The sequence below is a fragment of the Haemaphysalis longicornis genome, unplaced genomic scaffold (assembly GCF_048455015.1).
Source record: "Haemaphysalis longicornis isolate Haplotype H1 unplaced genomic scaffold, Haemaphysalis longicornis Haplotype H1 scaffold_1, whole genome shotgun sequence".
Classification (NCBI taxonomy): Eukaryota; Metazoa; Arthropoda; class Arachnida; order Ixodida; family Ixodidae; genus Haemaphysalis; species Haemaphysalis longicornis.
Window position 1 is genome coordinate 400,786,765 of NW_027526203.1, and position 26,416 is coordinate 400,813,180.

Consider the following 26,416-nt stretch of genomic DNA (forward strand, 5'->3'; position numbering starts at 1 on the left):
CACCTCAAAATGCCGAACGGCAAAAGGACGCGGAGGTGTTTTTCGTTAGCAGCACGCCACCTGAAACCCGCCGGGATATCTATGCTTTTGTACATTATTGGGGTATGTAACAATTGTATGCGTGCCCGCAGGACACGAATTACCTGGAAAAATCGCACAACCGAAGGATGTGCCAGCATATTCATGCATGGGTACGCTACCTTGAAAAAAACAAATAGATAAATTAGTACAGCACGTTGAATCGTTACAAAAATTGATATTATGCATGAATAGGTCGCATGGCGCATGACTGAGGTCGCACCCTGTCAGTAGTGATCACAACAATGAACTCACAAACGATTGATTATAGTGTTTAACGCGCCGACGCAACGCAGGCGATGAGGCGCACCGTAGGGGAGGGCTCCAGATTAATTTTGACCCCCCCCCCCCCCCCCCCCCCCCCCGCTGGGGTTCTTTAATTAACGTGCGCCGAAATCTCGTACACACAGGCGTTTTTTATTTGTCGCCTCCATCAGAAAAGCGGCCGCCGCGGCCGGAAATCGAACCCGCGACATCGTGCTCAGCAGTGCGACGAGCCACTGAGCCACCGCGGCGGGTGAACTCGCAAACAAAGCAAACAGGACAGCAAGGAAATACAGCTTGGACGGTATTGTCAGGCACTACGTTTCCTCTATGAACTATATTCGCGTGATTACAAGCAGAAAGATTGAAATAATCATTCCAAACTGTAAAATAAAAACATCAACAAAGATAAACATCAAGTGTGCCAGTGAAACCACTAGAAATAATAATTTTCTTCTTGGCGCTGTAGACTGCCGCCTTTTCTTTCCGTATTTATTGAACGAGTCCCTCATTCCCAATAATAACTAGCTATGTGCACAGCGAGAGCCTCTGTTTTGGCAGCCTTGGTGGTCGACTGCCGGTTGGAGGAGACGCTAGACACACTTCCAGGAGTTAAAAAGAAGGCTTCTCGTGATGGCTTCGGGTCCCGAAGCGAAAATGAGGAGCTGTTTATTCGAGAATTGAATATGCTAATATTCGATGCGGGGGAAAAAATCAAATAGTGAGCATTTGAAACTTTTCGAAATTTAGTATATTGTCTGGGCGATTCACGAACGCTTTAGGACAGTTATCGAATATGCGCTTTGACGAAGTACCAAATAGTTTAGAACAAGTACCTACAAAAATTCCCCTCCCTTCCTGAAGCGGGTATTTTAGGATGGCCCATATGAAATATTATCCTTGGAGAATCGCCTTAGTCGCACAGTCGTACTTCAACAGCTGTTACAGTAGGTCGTATCACCTGGGGGGTGATCATCGGGGAATTTTTTTTAACGAACAGGATCAAATCTAGTGAAGGTAGACGTAGCTGTACGTCCTAGGAAGCTATCCTTACTGGCAGTGGTATTATTAATAGAGGTGTTTTTATGTACAGTCGGGAGCAAAAGTCTTGATTCCACGTCCGTAAACATTCGCTGTTTCTGCGGACTAAACGCGTGTCGGCTTGGGCGAGTAAACGAAAAGGTGTACAGCTAATATGCACAAGTGAGCAGGTGGGCAGTGATGGAGGGGCAAGCTTCTCACGTGGCGGCGATGAGGCTGCCCTTCGAATGTCACTGCAGTGGAATTGCTCCCGACAGTACGCTGCTCTCCTTAATTAGAGGCACCATAAACATGTATGTAGAACATCAAAGGCGAAATATTTGATATTCGATTCCGTTCTTACCCTCAGTTCATATTCGATTCAATTGTTTCGCTATATTCGATACACATCTGATTCGATTTCTAAAAGCACTATTCGCCCACCTATTATTTTTGCGAGAGAGGTATACCAGCTACCCGCCGCGGTGGCTCAGTGGCTAAGACGTTGCGCTGCTGAGCACGAGGTCGCGGGTTCGATTCCTGGCCGCGGCGGCCGCTTTTCTGATGGAGACGAAAAGCAAAAACGCCTGTGTGTACGAGATTTCGGCGCACGATAAAGATCCCCAGGTGGTCATAATTAATCCGGAGCCCTCCACTACGGCGCGCCTCATCGCCTTCGTTGCGTCGGCGCGTTAAACCCCACAATCAATCAATACCTGAGTCAACACTTGAGCATGCGCCCCATAATTTTGCTGCCTTGGATGCATATCTAACATGGGGACCGTATATCGGTTGTTCGCGCTGCCCAATAGGTAAGAAGCATGCTGACGTCAAAATATAAACCTGAGCAACGTACCTGGGAATATTTCGGTTCTGTGAGGCAGAGGGGTGTCGCCTGGTTTGAGTATTTGTTCGTGCACATGCGATGATCGCACTTTGCAGTAATAGATTGTACAGGTCGCACTTCATGCCTTTGTGTTCTTTTCCCGCTTCCCACTGATTGCGCCTGTAACTAGGAAGCTGTAACAAAAGAAAAGGGCTCAATTCACGCTTAGGTAACGTCATGTATGTGGAATTGGGTGCTCCGGTACGGTGTCTTAAAAGGGGGGAAGTACAGGAATAATGAGAGGTAAAATCGTTTTGCGTGAAATTAGCTAAGGCCGTATTTTATATGCTGCTATAATAGGGGTCTTTTGTTAGCGAAACAACCGTAAAAAACTGCGTTGCCAAAGAAATTGCACCGCAGAAGGGGAAAAAAGCCCACTGTAAGTATATTAGAAAACGATGCACTCAAGTGAATCGACTCGCTAGCTTATAGGTATGCTATTAACTGAACGCACAGCACAAAACACCTTTGCATTCTTTTTACTTTACGCGCTCATTGTATCGGTGAACACTATGGTAAATTGCCTCGAATTTTCACTTGGTTCATAATTCATTTGGTTTACTGGTAAGCCTATGCAACCTAATGCTACACGGACAACAAAATGCGAATTTTGCCCACGTAGGACAAGCTACGCAGTGCCCCCTCCCCTGGCGGATTCCAAATTCAATAGTACTTGAGCAGTACGTTCCCGACCCAACAGTGCACACTCACCATCATTCACAGGCCCGCTGAAAGATTGCTCCGGCACAGTTTCCCTTGGGTATCCGACAAGATACCGTGACATAGCCGCAGCACGCGCCGAATTCGGTGAGACGCATTCGACTCCGCATTGAAAGTGACACGGGATTTCACACGGGCTTTGAAATTGGTTTTGAGAAGTCGGCTAGGATACGGGGAGCTCGGCACGGACGGCGGCGGCCGAAGTACCGGATGACGCCTCTCATCTTCCGCGTTGCAAGCGAGATGAAGTGAAGCGCGCGTCTCCAAGAACGGAATCCGACGCTTCCGGTGGTGTGTATACCACTCTGAACGATCGTACACACGCCGAACCCCTCTTCCCAGCCCTTTGTATCTTGTTAGGCCCCTTTTGATTTGTTTCTAAGGCCATGACATTGAACAACACCGCGCCGCCTCACAGGCAGTGCACATCGAGGCCACATCATCGGCTTGACGGACTCGTGTGCGAGAAGTTTGCCTCGTTTATGTTCGAACCAACGGGCGTAAAATTCTCTCTAGAATTTCCGGCAAGCACGAAGAGTGGAGGTTCGGACACTTCGAGTTCCCCGCCTTGTACGCTGGAACTTTTCCGCATGTCTAACCAAACAGAATGGTGGACTACGGTGAACAACTCCGATTCTGCAGAGACCCAAATACAGGCCGTGAACTGGGCTTCGGAAGTCGCCATGAAGCAAGATCTTCTGCCACCGTACGCAGCTCAAGAAGCAGCCCGTCTTTGATCTAACAACTCAGTGATTGCTTGCGAAATAAAATTTTCTTCTCCTTCTCGAAGCACTATCTTCGTTAACAGAAGAGATGGCGTGGACATTGTGTAGGAAAAGGGACGAGAAAAAAATCTACATATTTACAGAAACCTGTTGTTTCAGGCGTGGCAACGACTGCCGCACCGCCCTTGGCAGTCCCGTAGAACATTCTAGACACTTTGAGGCGACCTGTTGAGCCCCTGAGTTGGCCTTAGACTGCCCTCTCTCTGTTGCCACAAATTCTTTGAGCCCGTGCCGACCGTTGCGAATCTCAACAGAAAGACCGCTAAACGTGCGCATCTTCGCGAAGCTCATGGCCGGGAGGGGGAGCACTGCGGTCTGAAATCCTCCCTCCTCCCAATCCCCGAGCAAGTATAATTTATATTGTGCACAGGCGTCAGAATTTTTCAATAGTCACAGTTATCACTGAATGAGCTTTGCAGCAAGCAAACCTCACGAACCATACATAGCTCGGTCCATATGGGCTCCCTACGAAGTAAGGAATTAGTGATTGGCCGACGGATCATGTGACGAAACAATTGCGAAACAATTTTTGGGGTCAGCATGGATACCCGAATTTCGGTCGGTGACCACTAGTACACACGACAATTCGGCACTTCGAACGCATCAGAATCGTACAGCATAAAAAATGTTTGAGCGCGAGCTTTGTTTCCTCATCGAATGACGCCCCTACAGAACCTTACCGCATCTGCCAAATCTACCCACTTGTCGGACCGGCAACATAGGATGGCAAATTTAGATCAATTGTACAGACGCGTGATTCTGCTACGTAAGGGTCAAATGTATGCTCCGGGCTTGAGTACCAACTTTCACTTCCTTTATCCAGGTCATGGTCATATGCGCAAAGTATGCCGGGTTTTTTTTTTTTTTTATCTCTTCGTATCATGGTATACTCGCCTCGTCTGTCTTCGCTGTTCCATCAGCGGCATTTGAGGAACAAAATACGCGCGGTCGACCAACCAGCCTATCTGTCTTTTCCGCCGGCGCTACGCCCACTCGCCGGGCAAGGCACGGAGAAGCTCCGTGGGACAAGGCGAGTCATATGCCCGAACTTTTCATGCGCGCAGTGCTCCGTGGATCAGAGGACTAGCCCCGGACATCGCTATGAGGAACGGTGTGCAGGCATGCTGCGTGGCTGAGGGAAAAAAAAACTCAGCATATGTGTTCGAGCGTGATTATCTGAAAGGCTGCAGAGGACGCGATCCTATAGGGTGGGAAGAACAGAAAAGAAGGAGAACTCTTGACTGGGCTCCTCTCTGTCCGGCTACTAGTAATGTATTCCGAAACGCAACGACGATGCACACACTTCCCGATACCCTGCATTGTTCAGGGCTTCAAGCATTTGCTGAGTTACGGAAAGCAAGCAATCTTTTTGCCATTCATTACATCATCAGCGATCTTCAGCACGTGTTTTTTTATAATCGTACAGTCTCGTTCCACGGACGTTTTCAACAGCAAAGCGAAGTCAACTCAAACAGCGGTTGTACAGATTATAGGAAGGAATAATGTGTTTACAAAAGTAAATGCGCCTATAACAAACGGGTACGACGGGTACGACGGGTACGGAGCAGCGCACCATCTCTGCTGCTATTTGCCAATTAGCTCTATTCTCCATATAGGCCTGACTCCTGAGATTTTCGGAATTAAGGATGTAGTTGGCAAGATTACTGCGGTGAAATCGCGTTGACACAGCATCCGGAAAGGCGGCGAAAGCCTTGTTTTAGAATAAGAATTGTCATAAAGAAAGCATTTAAATGTTTAACATGATAATAGATTATCGCAGGCATTTTTTGTTTGAAATAACGCCTGCTTGGCGTAACCAAGTCAAAGCTATACAGTAGTTTAATATACGTCTTTGGATCAAGTCACCGAGCACGAGCACTTGAACTGTACAGCAACTGAACACGTAGAGCGCCATTTAAGGTTTCGTTCTTCGACTACTGAGCTTCGCGAAGGGTGCAAAGCGGTTTAGACAGGACATCATGTTGACGCCGCACACCTGACGGCTGCTGGCGAAGCTCAAGAACACGCATTCAGGTTGTTTGGAGCATGCGCAAGGTATTTGAACAATGTCTCGGGTCAGCGTGCCCCATGCACCCATGCGGTATTCCAGAATTTAGAGCTGGGGCGGCCGGGGGGTCTTTATTGGAAGGAGGACATTCGTCACGGGTTACCAGACGGCCTGATATGCAGTGGCAAGTCCCGCCAGTTCTGTCACATGGCCTAGTCTTTTATACGCAAAGTAGATGTCGGCAGGGTCCCGCGGTTGCCCTGGGCTCGCTTTTGTAAAGCCGATTTCAATTCGCGTTCTATATACAGCGAGCATCTTAAAACGAACTGTACCATGATTCTTCGTTTTTGCTCTGCAGCCTCTGCGGCGACTTTGTAAGGTAGCCAATTTTCCCGTTCGTCTAATTAATTCATAGTTATGATGAAAATTGCAAAAACTTTGTGAAATTCTCTATTGATTCCTACATTCAAATCCGGACGATGTAGGGTGCTGGTTGTAACTTGCGCGCTAACATAGGCTTCGAAAATCATCATATGACTACTAAGACAGCTCCATAAATGTGCAGAGTTTCACGTCGTTGTGGTTGCCAGATTAAAAGTATTCAGACGTTGTATGATCCCCCCCCCCCCCCCCCTCAACCTTGCGTTTTACTGGAGCAGTGTAGTTGCGTTATACACACGTAGCGCGTGTTATTAAATACACGTAGCTTAAAACCTACTGCACTGCGTGTGTCCCGCTAAGGAGCCCACATAGGCGCTGTACAGAGGCCGCCATGATTGCAGCGCTTTTCCAGCCCACATTATCATACGTGGCAATTGCTCTACAAGCTATCATTCAGCGTCCGACAGCCCCAGCCGTGATCTGAAGACTGCGTACGACAGGGCCCCCGTCTTAAAGGGGCATACCTTCGTTTCCTTTTTTCGTCTGTGCGAAGTTACTGGCCGCATGCAAAAATTTAATCAGCGCTTTTTACCTAGGCCTTTTAAAAGCAAAAAAAAAAAAAGCGAAGTTTTCTTTTTTTTTTTTTTTTTCCGGGTAGGGCGAAATCAAACTTACTTCAAGCTGGCTAATTTTAAATGCCCCTGCTTTAGGTATACAAAATGGCCGGAGATATAATTTTTCATATATTCCCTTTCTATATTAATTTCAACTTTTCCTTTCCCATACGCGGGTTCGCAAATCAAACATCTTCCTGGTTAGCCTCTCTAAATTTTTGTATGTTTTTTTCACTTCTATCGTTCCAGCCCACCAAAGCAACTCCCGGTATGTGATAAGCATCGTAGTGGAATGCTACAAATTTGTTTGACCGACTAGGAGCATTTAACATGCGCCGTAAGTCTGGGCATACGGGCGTTTCCATTGATTGTGTGTCTTTGTCACTGCTGAACGTTTCATTCACCCAACGGCACTTAGCGGGCCAGATTGTAGTATGAATGACTGCAATAATTTGGCGACACTGGCTTTTCTCAACAATGCGAAGCAACAGACAAGCGACGTTTCGCCTCCCTGCCGCTGACAGGGTTTCAGGGGGCGACATATATAAAAAAAAAACTTAACAGAGAGTAGAATGGAGAGATGAGGTAGTAGTTGGAAACGCGTAATCTAAAACGAGGCGCAAAATACACACGCTCGCAGCAAAGACACCGGCGCTACTATCAGCTGAAAATTCCATTCGCAGAAGAGTCTAGTTGACAGGTCACGCAGAAGAAGAGCTCGTTGGGCATTCGTTCCGCGAGATCTTTTTCTGTTGCTATACGAGACTTTACTGTCATGTTTCTGCCATCAGTTTAGTTTGGGGTTGAGGGCATACTTTTACATTGAGTTGGAGTCAGCCAGAAAGATAAATTCAGTTACGTGCACCGATAAGAGCCTTCTCGTTTTGCTAATTAAGCACCAGGTGTGTTTACATTTACCCCGGACGGGCAATTCATTATATTTGCAACCGTACGTTTAATCTCATTCATTCTGCTCGGTATTAAGGCGACGAAAGAAAACTGGTTTCGTGAAATTTTACAGCGAGTGCTGGGACACTTCCAACAGGCGATTCCGGTGCGATACAAAACTCGACGCAGTGCGAAAGTATGTCTGGCCTGCGCATTTTCTTTCCAGAGCGACGCAGCTGCTTCGGTGCAACCGGACCGCGGTCAAACGCAACACTGAATGTGATGGCGCGACCTTGGCAGCTGTGAATGCGTTCAGCTGCTATAGCATCGCGGTTGTTGGAGGTCACGCCGCTGCTTGTGAATAAACTCACGTCCAAATAATGGTTTGCTGGGTGCCTGGACATTGGCATTCTGGGGAATGAAATTGCTGATATATTTGCTGGTGAGGCCGCACTTCGAAGTGGCATCGACATGCCACAGGTCCCGTACCAGGACAGGAACCCACTTCTACGAAGAAAACTCCGGCAACAATGGCAACAGGAATGGGCCAGCTGTTCAAGGGGTGGGAGTGTGGTTGATGTGGGGTGAAAGACTTGCCCATACTACACGACAACAGAAAGCCGGAGAGTACAGGGGTACATTCTGCTAGTTTCCTTTTACTTTCTTTCAACTTACGCCCACCAAGCATATACACATAAAAGCTGTTTCTCAAAGGGTAGGACCTAAATGTCCCGTCGTTTCGTAAAATGCTGTGCATGAGAGCGTGGGCTCCAAGCGATGCCAGTGCAAGAATGCCACCACGCGCCTTCTCTTGTAGACGCCGTCTCGAACTTTCTGCAGGTTTAGCTTATTCACCCCAATCTCCACATAAACGTGACGAATTACAATGGGTCCATTACGCAAATAATGAAGGAAATTATTTTACAGGTACTCCTGCGAATTTGCCATCATGTGGTTGCTTAAAAAGACGCGGAAGCACGAGTTTTGCAAGTAATTTCGAGTCTTCTAAATGATTACAACACGTCTACAATTGCTTATTGTCAGCAGGGAAACGGCGGAGCACTATGAAGAACGCATTCATCACGAATGATTTCCTAGCACTATATTATAGGAACTACGGGTTGCTGAAGTCAGCGCACTTGAATGTGCACACAACCATGGTGGAGGAGAGAGGCTGCTGGGTGAGACCGAGCCGGGATGGTGGGCGCGTCAGGGACAAGTAGTCGACTCCTCTACCGATGCAAATAAAATGGCAAAAGCCTGGGAACAAAATAAGGGCCTCTTCTTCTTTTTTCTTTTTGAATCTGCAGTATACTTTTAAAGTTGAAATTAGTAAGTTATAGATGAGAGACGTTTGGCACGCCTTCTTTACACTTATTTACTTTCTTATTGTTGTTTAAAAATGCTTTATTTGATGCAGGCGAAAAGCGAGAACGCCCGTGTGTTCGAGATTTCGTCGCGTGTTAAAGATCCCCAGGTGGTCAAATTTAATCATGAGCCCTCCTCTACAGCGCCCATCATCGCCTGTGTAATGTCGGTGCGTTAAACCCCGCAATAAATAAATAAATAAATAAATAAATAAATAAATAAATAAAAGTTGTCTATTTCTATTTCAAAGCAATACGTAGTAGACTCGCGTTATAGGCCGAAATTGGAGGAACCAATAAACTTTATAAATCTTCGTTTTGCCGTATCGAAGAACTCTCCAGCTATATGGGCAGGTTACTTTGTATCTAAGTACATTACTCAGTTGTCCGTGCTACGCTTCATTTCACGGCTCTTGGAATGCGTGCGAACTCTACAAGGTGTCACAAAAGTTTGACCTGAACGGAATCTTCAGGCCATGCGATTTTCATTATGCTCATATTTGGCATATCCGTCTGTGGGGAATTAATCAAAAATTTCCAGTTTCTTTCCCCAAGATCTGAGCTGCAACCCAAAAACGCTTGCTTCATAATGCAACATTATATGATGATTCTCATACAATGAATCTCATCATTATCATCACCGTCATCATCCTAAGTCCACTCCAGCACGACTGAGCCTCTCGCATAAAAATCCAACCGTTCCCTCTTGCGCTGCCCGAGTCCTTTCTTTGCCCCTTCTTCGGTCGCCCCTGCTTCTAATCGCGCCTCTCGGTAGTCACCCTGGCGGTCCATAGGCCAGCCAAGTTCGTCTCTTTTTCTAGATTTCGACTATGATGCTTTCCACCCGAGTTTGTTCCCTGATCCAAGACGCTCGTTTCCTGTCCCTAAGCGTTGCTCCTATCATCCTTCGCTCCATGCTTCCGTGAGCTGACCCAAGCTTCCTGCTCCAAGTTTCTTGCCCATATGTCATCAACGGCAATACGCGTCCGTTGTATACTTTTCTTCCTAGCCTACTCTTTCTTTCTCATGGTTGGGATCAGCAATGATAACCTGTCCATGGTTATCAGTGCTGATCGTATGCTCAGGTTATACGATAGCTTTTTTATAAAGAACGCGCGATTACACTGTCGCGATGTTGGCGCTCGACGTCCGTGGTGATGCTCAGCCTGTGCCGCTGATAAACACAGTGTTCGCCTTCACAATGCGCGGAACGGGAGAGGGGGGAAGCACTGCCGACTATGTACGAGACGCGACATGGGCCACGCGTCGCTGCAGCTCGCTGTGGCAGGCCTGCCGGCCGGCCCTCCGTGCAGCGGCGCATTGTTCAGCGCAGACATTCCACGCAGAGGGGCCCCCCGCCGAGCGGTGCGACCCGGGGCCCGTGCCCCTCGGCGGCGGCGGGGACGACGCGCACGCGAGGTTCATTAGCCGCAGCGCGCGGAGTCGCACCTGCCGGCCAGAAGGGAGCCACCCAAGTCTTCTCTTGGCCGGCGTTTCGCGAGCGGCGAGGAAGCAGCAAAAGAAGGCAAAACGCGAAAGCGCCCCGCGCGCAGCGGTCGCCCGTAGTACCTGGCCGGGCATAAATAAAGGCGTACGGCGAGCCCTCCGTAATGAAGACATCGTCTGGGAGCTCTCCTCTCCCGGAGAGAAAGCCGGTGGTCGTATAATCACCAGGGTGACCCGGGGGAAGGGGAGCCCAGAGGGGGTGCGCTCTGTGGGAGGTCGCGTGCGGCCCCCCTCGCGGCAGCAGCGGGACCCCCCCGGCGCCCTCTTCCTCCGGGGGGTCCCGCCTCCCCGTGGGTAGCCCCGCTCGCCCGCTCGCCGCGCGAGTCGACCGCCGCTGGCCGACACGATCGCATCGCCGCGCGCGCCGCTCTCACACGGGATGTGCCGAGACATGGCCGCCTCGGACCCCGGCTCCGACGTGGACGTCGACGGCACCGACGAGCTCGACGTGGGCTCCGAGTCGCAGCCGCAGGAAGTGCTCGCCACCGAACACGCTCGCCTGCGAATCGGTGAGTGCCGCTGCGCTGCTGCTGATCGCCGCGAGGTCGGTCAAAACGTGGGCCTCGGGTTTTGACCGCCTTCGTCGCCTTGACCGCTGGCTCTCTCCCTTGTGTCCGAGGTGGTGCGTGTGCGGGTGGTCCCGCGTGTGCGTCGCCCGTGTTCGCCGCCCGTTCACGCCGTCGTGTCTGCTTCGAAGCTCTTTACTTGGCCGCCACTTGTACTGCTGCAGCGTGCCGATCCTTTTCGTTCGTTTGTGGCGCTACTTCGGTGTGCTTCGTGTATTTTCGGCCCGAAGCAAGCCCGGAGGCTCGGTTGGAAACGAAATAAGTTGGAAGTATTGCTAGCGCCGCATAACAAGCTAACAGATGCCCCCGTGTTGGCAGTGAGCGGCGCGCATTCGAGGCAGAACATGAAGCGCGCTAGCTGGCTCGTGAAGGCAGCGTTAAAATAAGAATTGCTGTTTTATATATGCCTGAGGCAAAGTAATACCATGTTTACAAACTAAGCACCTGCGCGTGAGGCTTCAGACAACCTGGCATGTCTACGCGTTAATGTCTGCGCATTAAACAACACTTTTTTCAGCTTCTTTCGAAGTCTGAAATGCTTGCAGAACGTAGTCAACCAGCACTTGTAGTACTTATACAAGGGAGTCGCAAAGTACATCAGCCAGAAATTGCTGCTCTATGCCCATGAGAACTCACAAACTTGCTCAAAAGATTTTTCTCTTTCCTGGTCTTGGAGTTCTCCGTCCTCTGGAATGACGTCATTACAGCGGTGTAGCGGCTATTGGTCAGCTTTCCTTCAGTTGCAGCAATGAATGCATTCGATAGCCACTCTAAAAAGAAAGCCACAAAAGCAAAGCAGATACCGAAGGCGCATCTTCTGCGATGAGCAAATCACGTATACCGCTCTGTGCTGGCGATAGCTATAGCTTTCTCAGTGCTTCCAGACGCGAAGGAAAGTGTGAAAGCATTTCTTGGAAGTGTTGCAGAGTCCCTTTAAGTGGCGAACCTTTGAAAAGGCGCGAGTAGGCGTTAGTGTGTACGGCATGCTGCTTCAGGGTAACACCGCCTGATCCAACAGCCAAGCAACCATGTTTTTCCCGCTAGAAATACCCAATGCTGACCGCGCTGATGTATCGCCACGGATGGATTGACCGGAGACTAATGCTGAAATCACTGTTCCAATTGCTCGGCAAGACTGAAGCGCTGGTGACGAAATCATATCGCAGAGCGTGTGAGATACAGCGGTTAAAAGTCGCGACGTACAGTCGCGACTTTTAACCGCTGTAGGAAAATTGGTCTGTCGAAGCCCATGTCGGATCCGGAAATTCCGTTTGATTACCCGTTAAAATGGAAACGGCGACACTATCATCATCATCATCATCATAACATCATGATGAGATGTGGAATCGAAGCAGGTGAGCTGCACGGTATTGCAACAGTAAACAGCCATGAATAGTTCGCTGTGGCGGCGAAATACGCGAGGAAGACTCCCAAATGATGTTGCTAGTTTGAAATAATTCTTGATAACTAAAGACTAGTAATCGGGCGTGGTCGTACTGTGTTGCTCAGCATTTTCTTGCCAGAAGCACAAACCCCAAGGCAGGAATCTAGTATCCAACGTTGAGCACTGCACGATCAAGTATGCAATAAAAGAAAAAGAACTGGCACTGACAAAAGGTCAAAATAGCATACATCGCATGATGGCCACACGCGGCAGGCAGTAAATTGTTGGGAAGTTGAACGCAGCCAGCTTAGTTCACTTGCATGCGGTTGCGGTTAGTCAGCCCGATTTGCCGCGAAAGCTGTCAATGGCACCTTGCGCGAACTTACTCGCGCGGCCCGCAGAAACGGTACATGCCTTCGCCCAAAGGCAATGTAAGGCGAACGTTACCTTTAAAGCAAAACTTTACAGGCGTGCGCGCGTCTGGAACCTTTTTGTGCGTTTGTAAAAGCCGTCGTGTTTGTTTGTTTGCTTTTCTTCTGCTCTTCGTAAAAAAAAAACGCACACTCCGTAAACTAACCGGTTCCCCAGATTTATGCCGCACAATATTTTCTTCATCTTCGTTGTACTTTGTTTTCGTTCTGGCGTTGGTCGAAGCCACAGGTTGGCGTAGAAAACGGGCTAGAGGCAGTCGCCTTCACTCTCAACGCACAGTTTAAGCTCCGTGTTGTTGTTACCTTTTCGTTTATTTCAGTCTCGAGGCTTAGTGGCTCGAGCTGTATCCAGGAAACTAGCTGGGCATCCCGGATATAGTTTATCAAGGAACGGTAGGCAAGGGCCACCGATGGTAACGAGTGTCTCGCCGCAAATCTTGGCCTGCATGCATGCTACATGGTATGCCGATACATTCCTGTGCAAGACTTAAGGAAGTGATGCTCAGGAAATTAGGCCCCTGGGTTGAGGTTATTGTGCCAACTGAAGAGATAAATGCACACGATGTTGCAAGCATTACTTTTCACACACAGTCAGTGCAGATCGAGCCCAACAGATAATACGCAGGAACTTTGCTGTACGACCAGTCTAATATGAAGCGAACGAAGCAGAAAGAGCCTTGGTGCGGGGCACGTGATAAGCGCCTTGTCGTGTGGGAAGAGGCGCAAACGGACTAAGGTTGTTTTGTAGGGCGTAGCAGCGACGCACCAAGCTGGAGACTCGGGTTGCCCTTCGGTGTGTTGCGTCTACCACCTGAAATGCGAGGAGATCGAAAGTGCTGCCATGGCTTTTCGCCAGCGATGCGTCGTGCGGGATAATTCAGTATTGCGGCCTGACAGTGGCCGTGCGCCTGCAAGTTCGAATCAGTGTTCAACGCGCCAGGGGTCGTCTCTAAGTCATCTGGTAGTGATGTACGGGCTACGAATCGAGCACACCCGCGGTTGTTTGCAACGGGCGCAGAAATGTCGTACACATGGGTGTTCTTTTATTTCGCCTCCGTCGGAGATACAGCCCCCAAGATGCGGGAAACACAATGCTGGCGCGTTCCCTAGGCGTGATGTAAGCTTTCGGGGATTGTCTTTGCCCGCTCGAATTGTGTCGAGGCAGTAATGACAGGCTGCTTTGGGCATCAAACTCACCTTCCGGAGCTCAGTCGTTCGTTCGCCTGAAGCATGGCACTTCTTCGCGTTGTAAAATTTACGCCCAAAACCGACAGCTGCCGAACTGGCGAGATATTGGCTGTCGGCGAGCGCCGTTGTTCTAGGTAAGCGCACATTGTTTACGTTCGGCAATTTATACGCGACAAATGATCGGGCCCCGCGGACGGGAGGAAGGCAGGAACAGAGGAGCGGTCCACGGCATCCTCTCCTCCCCCCGGCGGACGTGCCATTTCTCAAGGTTTGCCCCTCACCTGCGGGTTCCTTGGCGCGGGAGGCGTAAATTGTGGCAGCGCCTTCTCACTTCGTGTAAATTAAGTTAGCGGCCGCAAGAAGAGGAGGCGGCGCGTGCACGCGGCCAGATAAATAGACGCCACCGATCATCTGCTCCACGAACAGCTCAATCTCTCCTCGCTACCTCATTACGGCGAGAAGTCCGTCTCCCCTGCGCCTCACTTTTGTGCGCGCCGCCAACTGCCCGCCGAGCTTTCCTTCCCCGGGCGCGCTTTGTGCGGCCGCTTCTCGGGTGGGTGCGAAGAGAGTGCGCGCGCCTCCGACCGCGCGCCCCTTTCTTTGCCGAGCGAGATGCAACCGAACCGGGCCTGCAAAGCGCCTGCGTTGTCGGGTGGCCGCATCGCGGGAAATTGTTAGCTGCCGCTAGTGGATGGATGTGCTGCGCTTTTCTTCTGTCCTGCTTTTTTTTTTTTTTTTTGTATCCCGCAACGACAGCGAATCCTTCTCTCAGCTGTTGGCAAGCGCTGCACCACTGTCAACCTGTTCCCCACTCCTCTTCCCTTAGAGCGTTTAGAGTGCGCCAATTCGGCGCATTTGACAAGCCAGCACGGAAGCTGCCAGCCCCTCACTGGAAAAATGTGCTAGAAGCATGGGTAGAGGAAGGGACACATTGTTTTGTTGTTGTTACTTAGTAAACGAGAAAGAAATCGCAGCGGGCAAAAAGTTCCCCAATTCACAATACGGCTCTATCTTTCTTAAAGTCCGCCGGCAAGAGAACGCGGCGTTTACTTTTCTGGATGCTTAGCTGAATTTTTAGCAGCAGCTTTGGCTTTTACCTGGCTTTCTCAGTTAAAGGTCTCCAGTGTTCAGTAACACCCCGCGTTATCGCGTCGTCCCCTTCAATTCAAATCGCTTGAATGCTGTTGTTTCTCTTCTTGCAAATACGCGCTCTGTGGGCCCGCTTCCGCTGTCTTGTGATTTGCGGTGGAATGTCCTGATGCGTTCTGCACTCCATCTGCTTCTCAGGAAGCATTAGGTTGCGTCGAAGAAGTTGTGGAGAAGGGAACGAGGGAACTAACTCTCCCTTCCCTCGCAACATGTGTGGAGACCATTCTGGTGCGGCTGCGATTGTTACCGCAATCCCGACCACCATGGGATTAAGAGTGCGTTTCAGAACTGGTACTCAGCTCGTGCGTTTCAGAACTGGTACTCAGGAACCGCCCGTAAGGTTTGTTACATTTGCGCAACAAATGAACTTGTCGCACAGGCACGCACACTCCGGGCGCTACGTGTTTTCTCAATTAAAAAGCGCATCAAAAATGTTCTCTTTTACACCGAGTGCCCATTGAGAACCGGCATGTTGGCCGGTTCCACATAGAGTGGTCGAAATTCAGCGGTGCTCCTCTCACCTAAAAGAGAAGGGGAGTAGGGGAGTGGTGGAGAAATGTGAAAGATATCTCTTCAGGGCGGCAAGTGCAGGGAAACGTCTAAACGGACACCGATTTCGGTTGGTCCTAAACTGTTCCGAAAACTTGACATGTTACGGAATTCAGTGTTCAGGGACGATTTGACGGGAAGGTGCGCCGTGACAGCTGCATTGTGCCGAGTGCCAGTGAAGGTGGCACGGTTTTTCAACACAGCCACCGCATGGGGGTCTGCTGCTCGAAAGCGAACGGCGAAGCTGGCGGAGGTGCCTATCTGGGCGCTGCATCTGGCGGCGACCTCCTCGACGCGCGTCCGCGCGCGCCCCCCGCGCGCTTGGTGAGCAGCGCGTGCGTGGCACCGAGTCGGCCACGCGGGCGACACTTTGACCCCCCCTGCGCAGTCTGCGACCCCCACGGGTGTGCCCAGCGGAGACCACCTCGGCCGAGGAGACGCGGTGGGGACACTGGCGAAGTCGTAAAAGTGCCCACGCGTACGGGGCTCTCGCTTTCCACGCTCGTCCGGCTTCTTCGTTCAGTCCTCTCCACCGTGACTGCCAGCCCAATCTGGCCGCCCCGAGAGATGCCGATAAGTTGCCAAAAACACTCTCAGTGGACCGCCGCCGCCGCCGCACTGATGCGCAGGCTCCCTCGGCGCGTCTTCCAGAGAGGATCGTCGCAACCGGCTTGGGCGCGCGTAACCTGAGCGACCGTCGTACACTCTTGCCTTGACCTTCGTTGCTATTTGGTGGTGCGTTAACTTTGGAGAACTTGAGTGCGGTTTTCACGTCACCTGCACTCGAGCTGCGAAATACTTGCAGCGTGCTGAGGGAGGAGGCGCTCCCGAAGAAAGCGGGGCATTCTTTGGCGCTAAGTCACACTCGCTCGAATGCGAGGCTATACAGATATATGGAATAGGTATAGAATAGGTATGTAGATTAAATTTCTGCTTGGCCGTCTGCGGAGAGTTTGCGCCATGCGCGCATTGATGCCATCCGAAGGTCGATTCGGCTGCAGTTGCAAATGAATTTCTAAGCCAATGGGGAGAAGCCCAGGGAACCGAGAGCCACGCCACATCAAAATGCGTGTTACGAACGAGCGGGAGAGATTTTTCCTCGAGACACTGTTGAAAGTGAATGGGCGAAGGTCAGCCGAAGTTGAAGTAAGGGTGTGGGAAAAAAAAAACGATGAGCTAACATCCATGTGCGCTATGTGGCTGGGCTGCGCGGTGATCGCTGCATGTCGTTTGATAGGGACGAAGCGACGCCCTCCGCTGCTCCTGAAGAAACTCGGGGAGTGGTCTGCGCTTCTCGTGAGGCGTGAGCATCCTGCATGATGACCCCGCAGCTTTCCACTCGGTCATCACCCCGCTGCTGAGAGCTGGATGCGCATGGGGATTCTTTCCGACGAGCAGCTACTGCAGTGCATTTATGAAACTGCATTAACAAGACTTTGTGTTCTGCTCTGGTTGCCGGGGTTTCACTCAAGAATATAAAAAAGGGAGAAGAAAACCAATTCTCTGTTTTTTTTTCTCATTTATCTATGAGCACATAGCCCGATTGTGGAGTTTTGCAGCGCAAGAAGTCGTCCCGCCGGCCTCTGATTACGTACAGACGTTTGTTTATTCTGTGCTTTTAAAGTACTTTCCCATGCCTGTTGAACTCGAACATCTACGTTTTGCTTTCACCGAGCGGTAGAGTTTTGGGGTGGAGGGAGAAAACCAGGGGCTAATATACTCCTATAATTTAGCGAAAAGAAGGACAGTTGAGTATGGTTTCGTTATGGCGTCCGTTGTTAACAACAGTGTTAACCACATTGTTGATAATAATAATAATGAACAAAATAGGTGAGTATACTGTAAAGCATTGGCTTTGAGAAACGTCATAAGCTGGAAGCAGACTAGCAACACGAGGCCTCCAAACGACCCGTGCAGTTTACGAGTATTGGCGCAGCTTGCACTGGTGGTGCAAGACTGGAGAAACAGCGGAGCTGGGGTCGACCTAGCTTCTTACAATTTTGCTAAGTTCTGCTAGGCTTGGCCAACTTTTGTTAGGTTCTGCGATGTTCTTGCTAGGCCAGGTTAGTGGTGAGGCTAGCTTTAGCCGGATTTTACAAAGACGGTCCGGTCGGTACCCCACAGTGACAGCGGATGCCAGTGGGGAAGAAGCTAGGTCGACCACCTCCAGCTATACTGTTTGTTCAGCCTTGCACCACTAGTGCAAGCTGCGCCATTTTTTTTGCGTTTTTGTGTGGCCCAAAAAAGACTATTACCTCTAAAATGGTATAGTTAGAAGTGCGCATACGTATATTCCCCTTGTGCTCACACTCAAACAGGCGTGAAAGCCGGCTTCACTGTTATAATACCCTATTTGCGGTGATGCACCCTTTACAAGCGGCGCAGCTTGTTTTCTTTTTTTTTGTCCCGCTAACGCCACCGGACCAAGCTCAATCTGAAAAACAGCTCAGCTGTTAAAAATAAAAGCACAGCAAAGGTACGGACAGGATAGACGTATACGGTATTGTGTACTAGTTCTCTGTCTGTATTTGCTGTGCTGCTGAAACCATAGCTCAACGTAGTGTCAGCGAACGGCCATTTTTGCTTTTGTGCAGTATGGTTGCCGCGACGGGACACGAGTTCCGGTGCTCTGCGTTCAGCCGCGTCACCTCGGGGAACCAGTATGGCTCGCTTCATAGTATACGACTTCGTGATCGCGAAGATTCGTTATCTTGTTGACGCAAAATCATGCACGGGAGAGCGAGTCTTGCGACCACATGCTTTCCTCCGTTTGGAACAACCGAGGAAGAGAGGAAGGAAGAACTAGTTTTCTTGCCAGCCTTTACCTGACCCGCGTCGCTTTCTTTTGTCACATGCACGCAAGGTGCCCCTGGGGACAGGAATCTTATCTCGGGCAGTTTTACGAGAGAGCGGTCTTTCCCTAATGGTGGTCACGTACGCGCGCGCCTCGGCGTCGCCATTCATGCGGTTGTCACCCTGGCGAGCGGGGCGTCCAGTGGCGCCGTGTCTTAGGCACGAAGGGCTGGCGTAAGCCTGCGCACAACGGGGCAGCGATGAAGACGTCCGGACCTGTTGCGGCGGGGGGCCTTCGAGGAATCCGGCCTGGACGCCCCTTTGTGCGCTGGTCACCCTGTGGCCCGCTCTATTGAGTTGTCAGCTAGGATGAGCAAGCGGCCATCGCGCGAGCAAACGGACCCCCGAAAAAGCCCCCCGTCGCCCAACTGGGTGGAGCTTGATTTAGACAAGGCCCCGTGAAACGGCGCTTTCTCGCCCTCTCCGTGACGGAGGGCCACCTTGGGGCCCGAAAATCCGACCGATGGGGCTGACAAAACGGCCGCCAGACGCCGACAAGTTCCGAGAAGAGGGGGCCCCCTCGCGAGGTTTATTTTCCCTGATCGCGGGTGGGTGGCGGAGGGGGTCACGCTCGGGGGGCGGCTTTATGGAGCGCCGCTGCGGTCGGCCATTGTGCGGACTTCCTCCCTGTGCGACGCCGGTTATTAAACGCGCGCTGCGCCGGGCGCGGCGCGACCCCCCGTGGAGCGCGTCTGGGCCGGCCCCGCGGGCGGCCCGCTGCCGCCTGCGCGCCCCGCTGTCGTGGGGGCCCGGCAAGGGTTCGCCGGCTGCTGCCCAGGGTGCCCGGCCCGCCTAATTGGGTCCATCAGCTGTGCCGAATCTTCAGTATCATCACGTCCGTACACTCGGCGCATTCTAATCGAGCGGCTCCCATTGCGAGCCACGCCGGTGTGTTGGGAATGAACGAATGCGCGCTCGGCTCTGCCGACCCGCGCCTCTGTGTGCTGTACGGCAGTGCAAGGCCGGACGGGCGTGGCGGGCGCTGACCGCGCGTCTTGTCCCCAGGGGCAGCCCCGGGTGCAGGCACGCCCTCCTCGTGGCGCTCCTCGTCCGGCAGTCCCGAGGACGAGCTGGCATCGCTGTCGCCCCCGCCCTCGCTGCTGGCCGCCGGCCCGGCCTCCTGCTCGGACTCCGAGCTGTCCTTCACCATCGGCGTCACCGAGGCGACGCCCTACGCCTGCCACTTCTGCGACAAGGCCTTCCCTAGGCTCAGCTACCTCAAGCGCCACGAACAGGTACGGCACGGCGCTGCTGCTGCCACCCGCGGCTGCACGCATGCATGGTGCGCGCCTCGCGGCGGGCCCAACCGGTGCATTAACGGCTCGACCACCCCCGCGCCTCCCAGCAGGAAAAGCAGCGGATGTAAACATATCGGGCATTTTATGCGGCCGCTGCGCAGCTTCGGCATACTGAGCCAACAATGGCCGCTTTTATTAGCTATTTGGCTTGGCAATTTCTGGGACAGCGCGCGAGGTATGGGCACCGCGAGAGAGCTCGTTTCGTGGGAGCCTTTCTTCCCTCCGTTGACAATTGTCTCGCATCGAGGCTCGCCCGGAGAGTGGCCAGCCTATAAAAAAGGCTATAAATCTTTGACGAGAGGGGCCGGCCTCCACCCGCTCAGCGCCGCCAGACATAAAGCGGCTCCCCGGCGGCAGCAGACGCTGACCAGACCCCCGGTCCCCCGAGAACAAAACCGAGCCCGCAATGCGGTTACCCGATCCGCATTAACGTGCCGGGGCCCGCGAGAACCGCGGCCGGCAGACCTGGCTGCAGCACTCGCGGAGGTGCGACAACGCAATTTGGATCATCTAATTTGAGCCTTGCTTGGCCTCCGCCAAAGTGGATTAGCGCCGGCCGGTTACTCTTGCCCCGGCGTCACATTCGCCCTGTTTATCTGGCGCGGCCGCTAATGGGTGCCAACTCGCCGTCAATCGTGGCCGGGGAGTGTCTCGCCTCTCGCAGGGACCCGTTCATCTGGCCATTCCCGTGCGCGCGCGGATGTCCGTAATACGGCGCTTGCAGGCTGACGCGAGCGCAAATGAGCTTTGCGCTCGCGTAACAAGCTCGCAGGCGGCTAACTATCGCCGCATGCACAATTCGGCCAGCAATGTGGCCCTTGGCATTAGCGACCGCGGTGTACGCAACCCGAGGGCCAGCTCTGCTGCTTTGCCCGCTCGCCCATGCTGCGCCTCCTGTCACGCTGCGTTTGTATGCTGCGTCGAATTTCCCCGTTCCACTGACTGACCGACTGCGACCACGCGCATGCAGGTGCACAGCGACCGGATGCCCTTCCGGTGCGACTTCTGCCAGCGGCTGTTCAAGCACAAGCGCAGCCGCGACCGGCACGTGAAGCTGCACACGGGCGACCGCAAGTACCGCTGCTCGCAGTGCGAGGCTGCCTTCTCGCGCTCCGACCACCTCAAGATCCACATGAAGACGCACGACCACGCCAAGCCGTTCCAGTGCGCCATGTGCAACCGCGGCTACAACACCGCGGCCGCGCTCACCTCGCACATGCAGAACCACCGCAAGAGCGCCGCCAACGGCATCGAGCCGTCCGCCGCAGCGCTCTCTCGGCCGGGCTCCAGCCTGGCCTCGACCAACGGGCCGCTCGCCGCCCTGGCCGCACCTGCCGATGGCTCGGTGAGTGCAACTTCAACGCGAACCATGCTGCAGCGCCCACTTGCTGCGCAGCGTTTCACTTCGTGCCCACCGCAAATTTATCGCGCCGGAGCCAATAAAACTACAAAGACGTCCTCGCCATGACCGTCATTACAGAGAGCATGCTTTGGCGCTTTCTTTCCATGCATGCACGCACAGCGGCCCTCTCGGCCGCGTGGTGTTGACGACACCACTATTGTTTTCTTTCTTTTTCACAGACGTCAATGTCCCGGGACGACAGCTCCTCGTGCTCGACTGACAAGCTGAGCCTACCCGGTGGCAGCCCAGGCCCAGCGAACTGCGAGCTCCTGGTGAACGGATGCAAATCGGTGAGCTTTGCTGCCACTTTGGGGGGGGTCTTGCTGGGACGTATATCCATGATGCGCCCGTTGTACGGGCGTGGATTTTTCTTTTAATATACGAGAGCATATTCTTGTTTTCATTAAACCCTTCTTCTTGTTCAAATCTTCAATGGGAGGAGTACTGTCCCTGAAAACATCCGAGCTCGCTTTCTAAAACATCTATCTTCAAATCATACATACCAAGCTTATACGCCAATAAGCGTATAAGCTTATTATAAGCTGTGTAAGCTGTGCGGAGTTTCCCTTATTTATGATTACCAGTGAGGTCGCAGCGCGCATAGTCAAAACGTGCTGTAGGCCGCTCCGCCCACCGCGATATCTCAGCTTATATGGGATGGTTGCGCAAAACGGCTGTAACTCGCGTTGTAATACGCGTCAGTTAAAGCAAATTTCTTCTTTCTTTGACCTCTGAGATGCTGCTTTAGGAGTAATCAGTTTTGTCTCTTTCTTTAGCACAGATAGCAATCAATAGTAGTTTTAAACCAAATGATGCGACAATGCCTCTTCGGCGCCCAAGCGTTGTTTGTGAAAACGGCTGTAACGCTATTTCTAGTCGTAATTCGTTAAAGCAAACTACATTGCATTTTTCCGCTTAGGTAAAGCTGTAACCCTACCAATTCAGAACACGAAACTGTCGCAAGTGCAGGAGTTTGACGTTCTTCATTTTTTTCACCCGCTCTTTAAAAAAAACGCTGAAAGGAGTGTAATTATTTTAGCCCAGCACATTATAGTATCGATCCTCCAGCCACCCGTAATATCGGCACGTTTCGCCCTGGCAAGGTGAATTTTACTGGAAGCAGAATTGTGACTCCCGGCATGGAGCATTCCAGTGAAACCCAGCCATCATTGTTAAGTTGGACCGCGTGTATATAACTTGCGTGTATATAACTTGAGCGCGCTTGCTACACGTCCTCGCCTTTAGATTTGGCTGGGCAACAGAGCAACTCATTGTTTTGTAAAAAGAATCCCCAGCCCATTTTTTTCCCTGTTTGTATTCGTAAAGCTGTATTGCCCGGTCTCTCTTCATTTGTACGCTCCTTATTTGGGTATCACAGACGCACTGCGTGCAAGGGATTTCTTGTGCGCGCCATGGGTATTGTGCTAGCAAGATCCGATGTATCCTGTTTTGGCTGCGAAGCTGCGTCTTCGGCCACTCACGCGAATTTCCGATGGCCTTGTCAAAGCTTGGAGGCATTATGTCGAAAGAGCACAGAGAAAGCTCGTGAGGTCCCAGCATTTGGACTCCTTCGGATGCACGGTTCAATACGTATATTCTAAGGAGGCTATGCGCTGGCGTCCACCAATAGTCCATACAAAAAGGTTTGGGAAGATCTAGACGCCGAAGAATCCTCAGCGCGCAGATCTGAAGCTGGACGCGCTATTCGACCCTTCTTTTTTAACACAGCAGGGACAGGCTGAGGAAGAAAATAAAAACTAAAGAAGAATAAATCCGATGTCCAACTGTTAGCGGTATATGGACTCGCGGCTCTATCGGAGTCGCCAAGACGGTGCCGGCTTGTATTTGCATGCAGCGGTGCGCGTTGTAAGCAGGATCGGGGCTCCGATCGAGAAAAAAAAAAAAAAAAAAAAACAGCGGTAACACAAAAAAGGCGAGGTTTTTCTTTCCGGGGCGAAATGAATAGGATGCAAGGTAGGGGCTCAGACGACGCCCGCTTTGTTTGCTGAACGATCTTTTTTTTCTCTTTTGGACGCTTGTTTTTTGTTTTTTTTCCTTTTGGCTATTGTAAGGCCCCGAGAGGAGCTTTCTCCTTCGTGCCCGGTCACTCGGGAAGACGGAGATTGTATCGAGCCTTAGTATTCCTTCCAGCTCACGTTCGGCATATTCAAAATAGATTACTTGGCGTCCCCACTGGAGATGGCGGGGAGAGACGCAAGGCGTCCTGCGTTAGCCCGGCATGCTTGTCTGTGCTCGTCGGGCGTATTGCCATAGCCGCTGACTTCTATTGCAGGTTCCCGAGCGGTCCGGCAGCAGCAGCCCACGGGATGAGCCCCTGGCGTGCGGTTTCTGCAGCCGACGCGACTTCGGCAGCCTGGAGTCGCTGCAGGCGCACGTGCGCAGCTCGCACGTGCCCTTCTCAGCGGCTTCGCTGGTGGGGCCGCCGCACGGCGGGCCTCTGCGGCCGGAACCGAGTGGCCGCGCCGTGTCCCGCCAGTCGCCGCCGGCCGCCACCACGGCCTCGTCGCTGGTGGACGCGTCGTACGAGTGCGAGTACTGCGGCATGAAGCTGCCCAGCGTGCACGCGCTGCAGACGCACACGCTGGCGGCGCACAGCTTCAGCGAGGTGCTCAGCAAGCGCATGTCGGCCATGATGGGTGCGGAGTCCGGCGGCGGCGGAGGGCCACTGCTGTGCAGCCAGTGCGGCGCCGCCTCCCCGGACTTCGAATCGTTCCGGGCGCACCTGGCGTCGCACCTGGAAGGGCGCATGTCGCGCTGCTGCCCCGAGTGCCGCGCCGAGTTCCCGTCCTCGCAGCAGCTCGAGGCCCACGTGGCCTCGCACTTCCTGGCCACGTCCGTCGAGTACGGCTGCCAGGCGTGCCTCAAGCTCTTCCCGCGCCCCGACGAGCTGCAGAAGCACCTGCTGGACGTGCACGCGCACCACCTGTACCGCTGCGCGCTGTGCCGGGACGTCTTCGACTCCAAAGTGGGCGTCCAGGTCCACTTTGCCGTCAAGCACAGCAACGAGTGCCAGGTGTACAAGTGCAGCGCCTGCAACGCCGCCTACCGGTCGGAGCCGGAGTTCGCCCTGCACGTGCAGGTGACGCACCTGGCCAAGGCGGCGCCCTACCGCTGCCTGCTCTGCGACCAGACGTTCGCCAGCGAGCCGCTGTTGCAGAGTCACCTGGACACCCACGGGAGGCAGTTCGCGTGCGCGCTCTGCAGCCAGGCCTTCCACGTCGAGTTTCTCCTGGAGAAGCACATGCAAGCCTGCCACGCGGCCGACCTCACGCTGCACCCGGACGGAGTGCAGAACCTGAGCGTCAAGCCGAGGGCCAAGTGCGACATCTGCGACCAGGCATTCGGCACGGACGCACTGCTGGCGGCGCACCGTAAGCAGGTGCACAACGTGCGCAGCTCGGCGCACAAGTCGCTGAGCCTGCTGTGCGCGTACTGCAACGAGCCGTGCAAATCCCGCTCCGACCTGGAGAACCACATGAAGAGCCACACGGCCAGTCCCAGCAAGCACAAGTGCAACATCTGCGACGAAATGTGCCCCTCGGCGACCACGTTGGCCGAGCACAAGCTCACCCACTGCAAGGTGGTCAAGGGCTCCACGTGCGCCGGCTGCCGCGAGGTTCTCCGCTCCGAGGAGCAGTTCTTCACGCACGTCAACTCGCACGGCGGCGGGCCCGCGCTGCCGCTGCCCTGCGTCGTGTGCCGCCAGACGCTCATGTCGCAGGTCGAGCTGCGCATGCACGCGCGCTTCCACGTGGCGCACTGCGAGAAGGGCTCGCTGTGCTGCGTCTGCGAGCGGCCCCTGGACGCGGCCAGCCGCATCATCACCGGCCGCCAGCAGGAGCGCCAGTCGTTCATGTGCAAGGACTGCTTCCACGCCAAGGGCGTCCAGGACCAGGGCCGCTGCCCCGAGTGCCGCATCAAGTTCGAGTCGCCGCTCGAGCTCGAGCAGCACGTCCGCAGCAGCCACGGGGGCTGAGCGCGCCTCTCCTCCCCACCCCACCCCCGGTGCGCAACAATCAAACGGCTCCTCCGAGGCGCCGCCCTCCTTTGTTAACTTATTTCTCTTCCGCGGCACCTGTTTCCCCGGGCTCCGATGTTTACAGTGTCCGATCACGGGGTGTCTGTTCAAAAGGTGGCCCGCTTAATATATCTGATTATCATCTTGTCACAAATAGGGATGAGTGGACGGTTTCCTTGCGCGAGTGATTCTCTGCTACGACATTTCGCTACTGTAAATAGGAGGTATACCCGCGTTCATTACCGTGTTCTCTGTCAACATGACTAAGCAGGGTACGGAATTGTATGCATTTTGTTCGGCTGTTGTTTTATGCCTCGGTATAATACTCCCTGTCAAGCACTCTCGTGACTCTGCATACACCACCACAGCCAAATATAAGTATAGTTTATCCTTCCCAGTGTTCAGCCTGGAGTGTTTGTGTTTTTGAAAACAGATACCCCTTTTTTATTACACAGCTATACCATATCAACCAGATTTTTTTACGTTTTGCCTGTGTGGTTTACAAGGTTCACGAGGCAAATAAAGTTCGTATTTTTAAGGAAGCCCTGCCTTGTTGTCTCTCTTCCTTCGAATGCAGCCACGCTTATCGAGCGTCCGTACAACATGATAGGAGGCGCGAAACGAAGGGCCCCGCCCGCCTCGGAAGCGGAATCCCACACACAGGATCCGTTACACGCCGTTTCAGAACAGCACCAATGAATAGCCCGCTAATGCCGTCGTAGTTGGGACTTATTTCGGTGCTAGCGTAGTGGCAGCCAGTTGACATAACTGAGGAAACCAGTAAGTTTTTGCAGCGGTAAGCTATGAGAAGCATAAAATATTCTGCCAGGTGGCACGCCGGAATAAAAAGTCAGGTTAAAAGTAGATGCACAGTATGACGCATATCTGCCGTAGACTAGACCGCGAGCAGCGCGTATAGGCCATTTACAGTGAGCGTTCCAAAAACAGCGTAGATGGAGCCATCGCCATCGCCACCTCCACATTCTTTGCCTTCTACGTTCCAACACTTTCGAACCGCGATAGGTGGATCATACAACTTT

General features: G+C 52.7%; 1 protein-coding gene across 4 annotated transcripts in view; it reads left to right on the top strand.

The window, feature by feature from the left end:
- L (zinc finger protein Lobe) overlaps window positions 1–25,918 on the top strand; it is a 203,644-nt gene extending 177,726 nt beyond the window's left edge. For 2 of the 4 annotated variants that reach the window (XM_077686806.1, XM_077686807.1), the window contains 4 exons: window positions 19,643–19,872; window positions 20,906–21,280; window positions 21,517–21,627; window positions 23,631–25,918. In XM_077686806.1, coding sequence (XP_077542932.1) covers window positions 19,643–19,872; window positions 20,906–21,280; window positions 21,517–21,627; window positions 23,631–25,334 — 2,420 coding nt within the window. In that variant the 3' untranslated portion in view covers window positions 25,335–25,918. Of the gene's footprint in view, window positions 1–7,015; window positions 7,094–10,311; window positions 11,027–19,642; window positions 19,873–20,905; window positions 21,281–21,516; window positions 21,628–23,630 lie in introns of those variants that run through there. The other 2 variants (XM_077686810.1, XM_077686808.1) reach the window with 2 other exon arrangements.
- The last annotated feature ends 498 nt before the right edge of the window (window positions 25,919–26,416 follow it).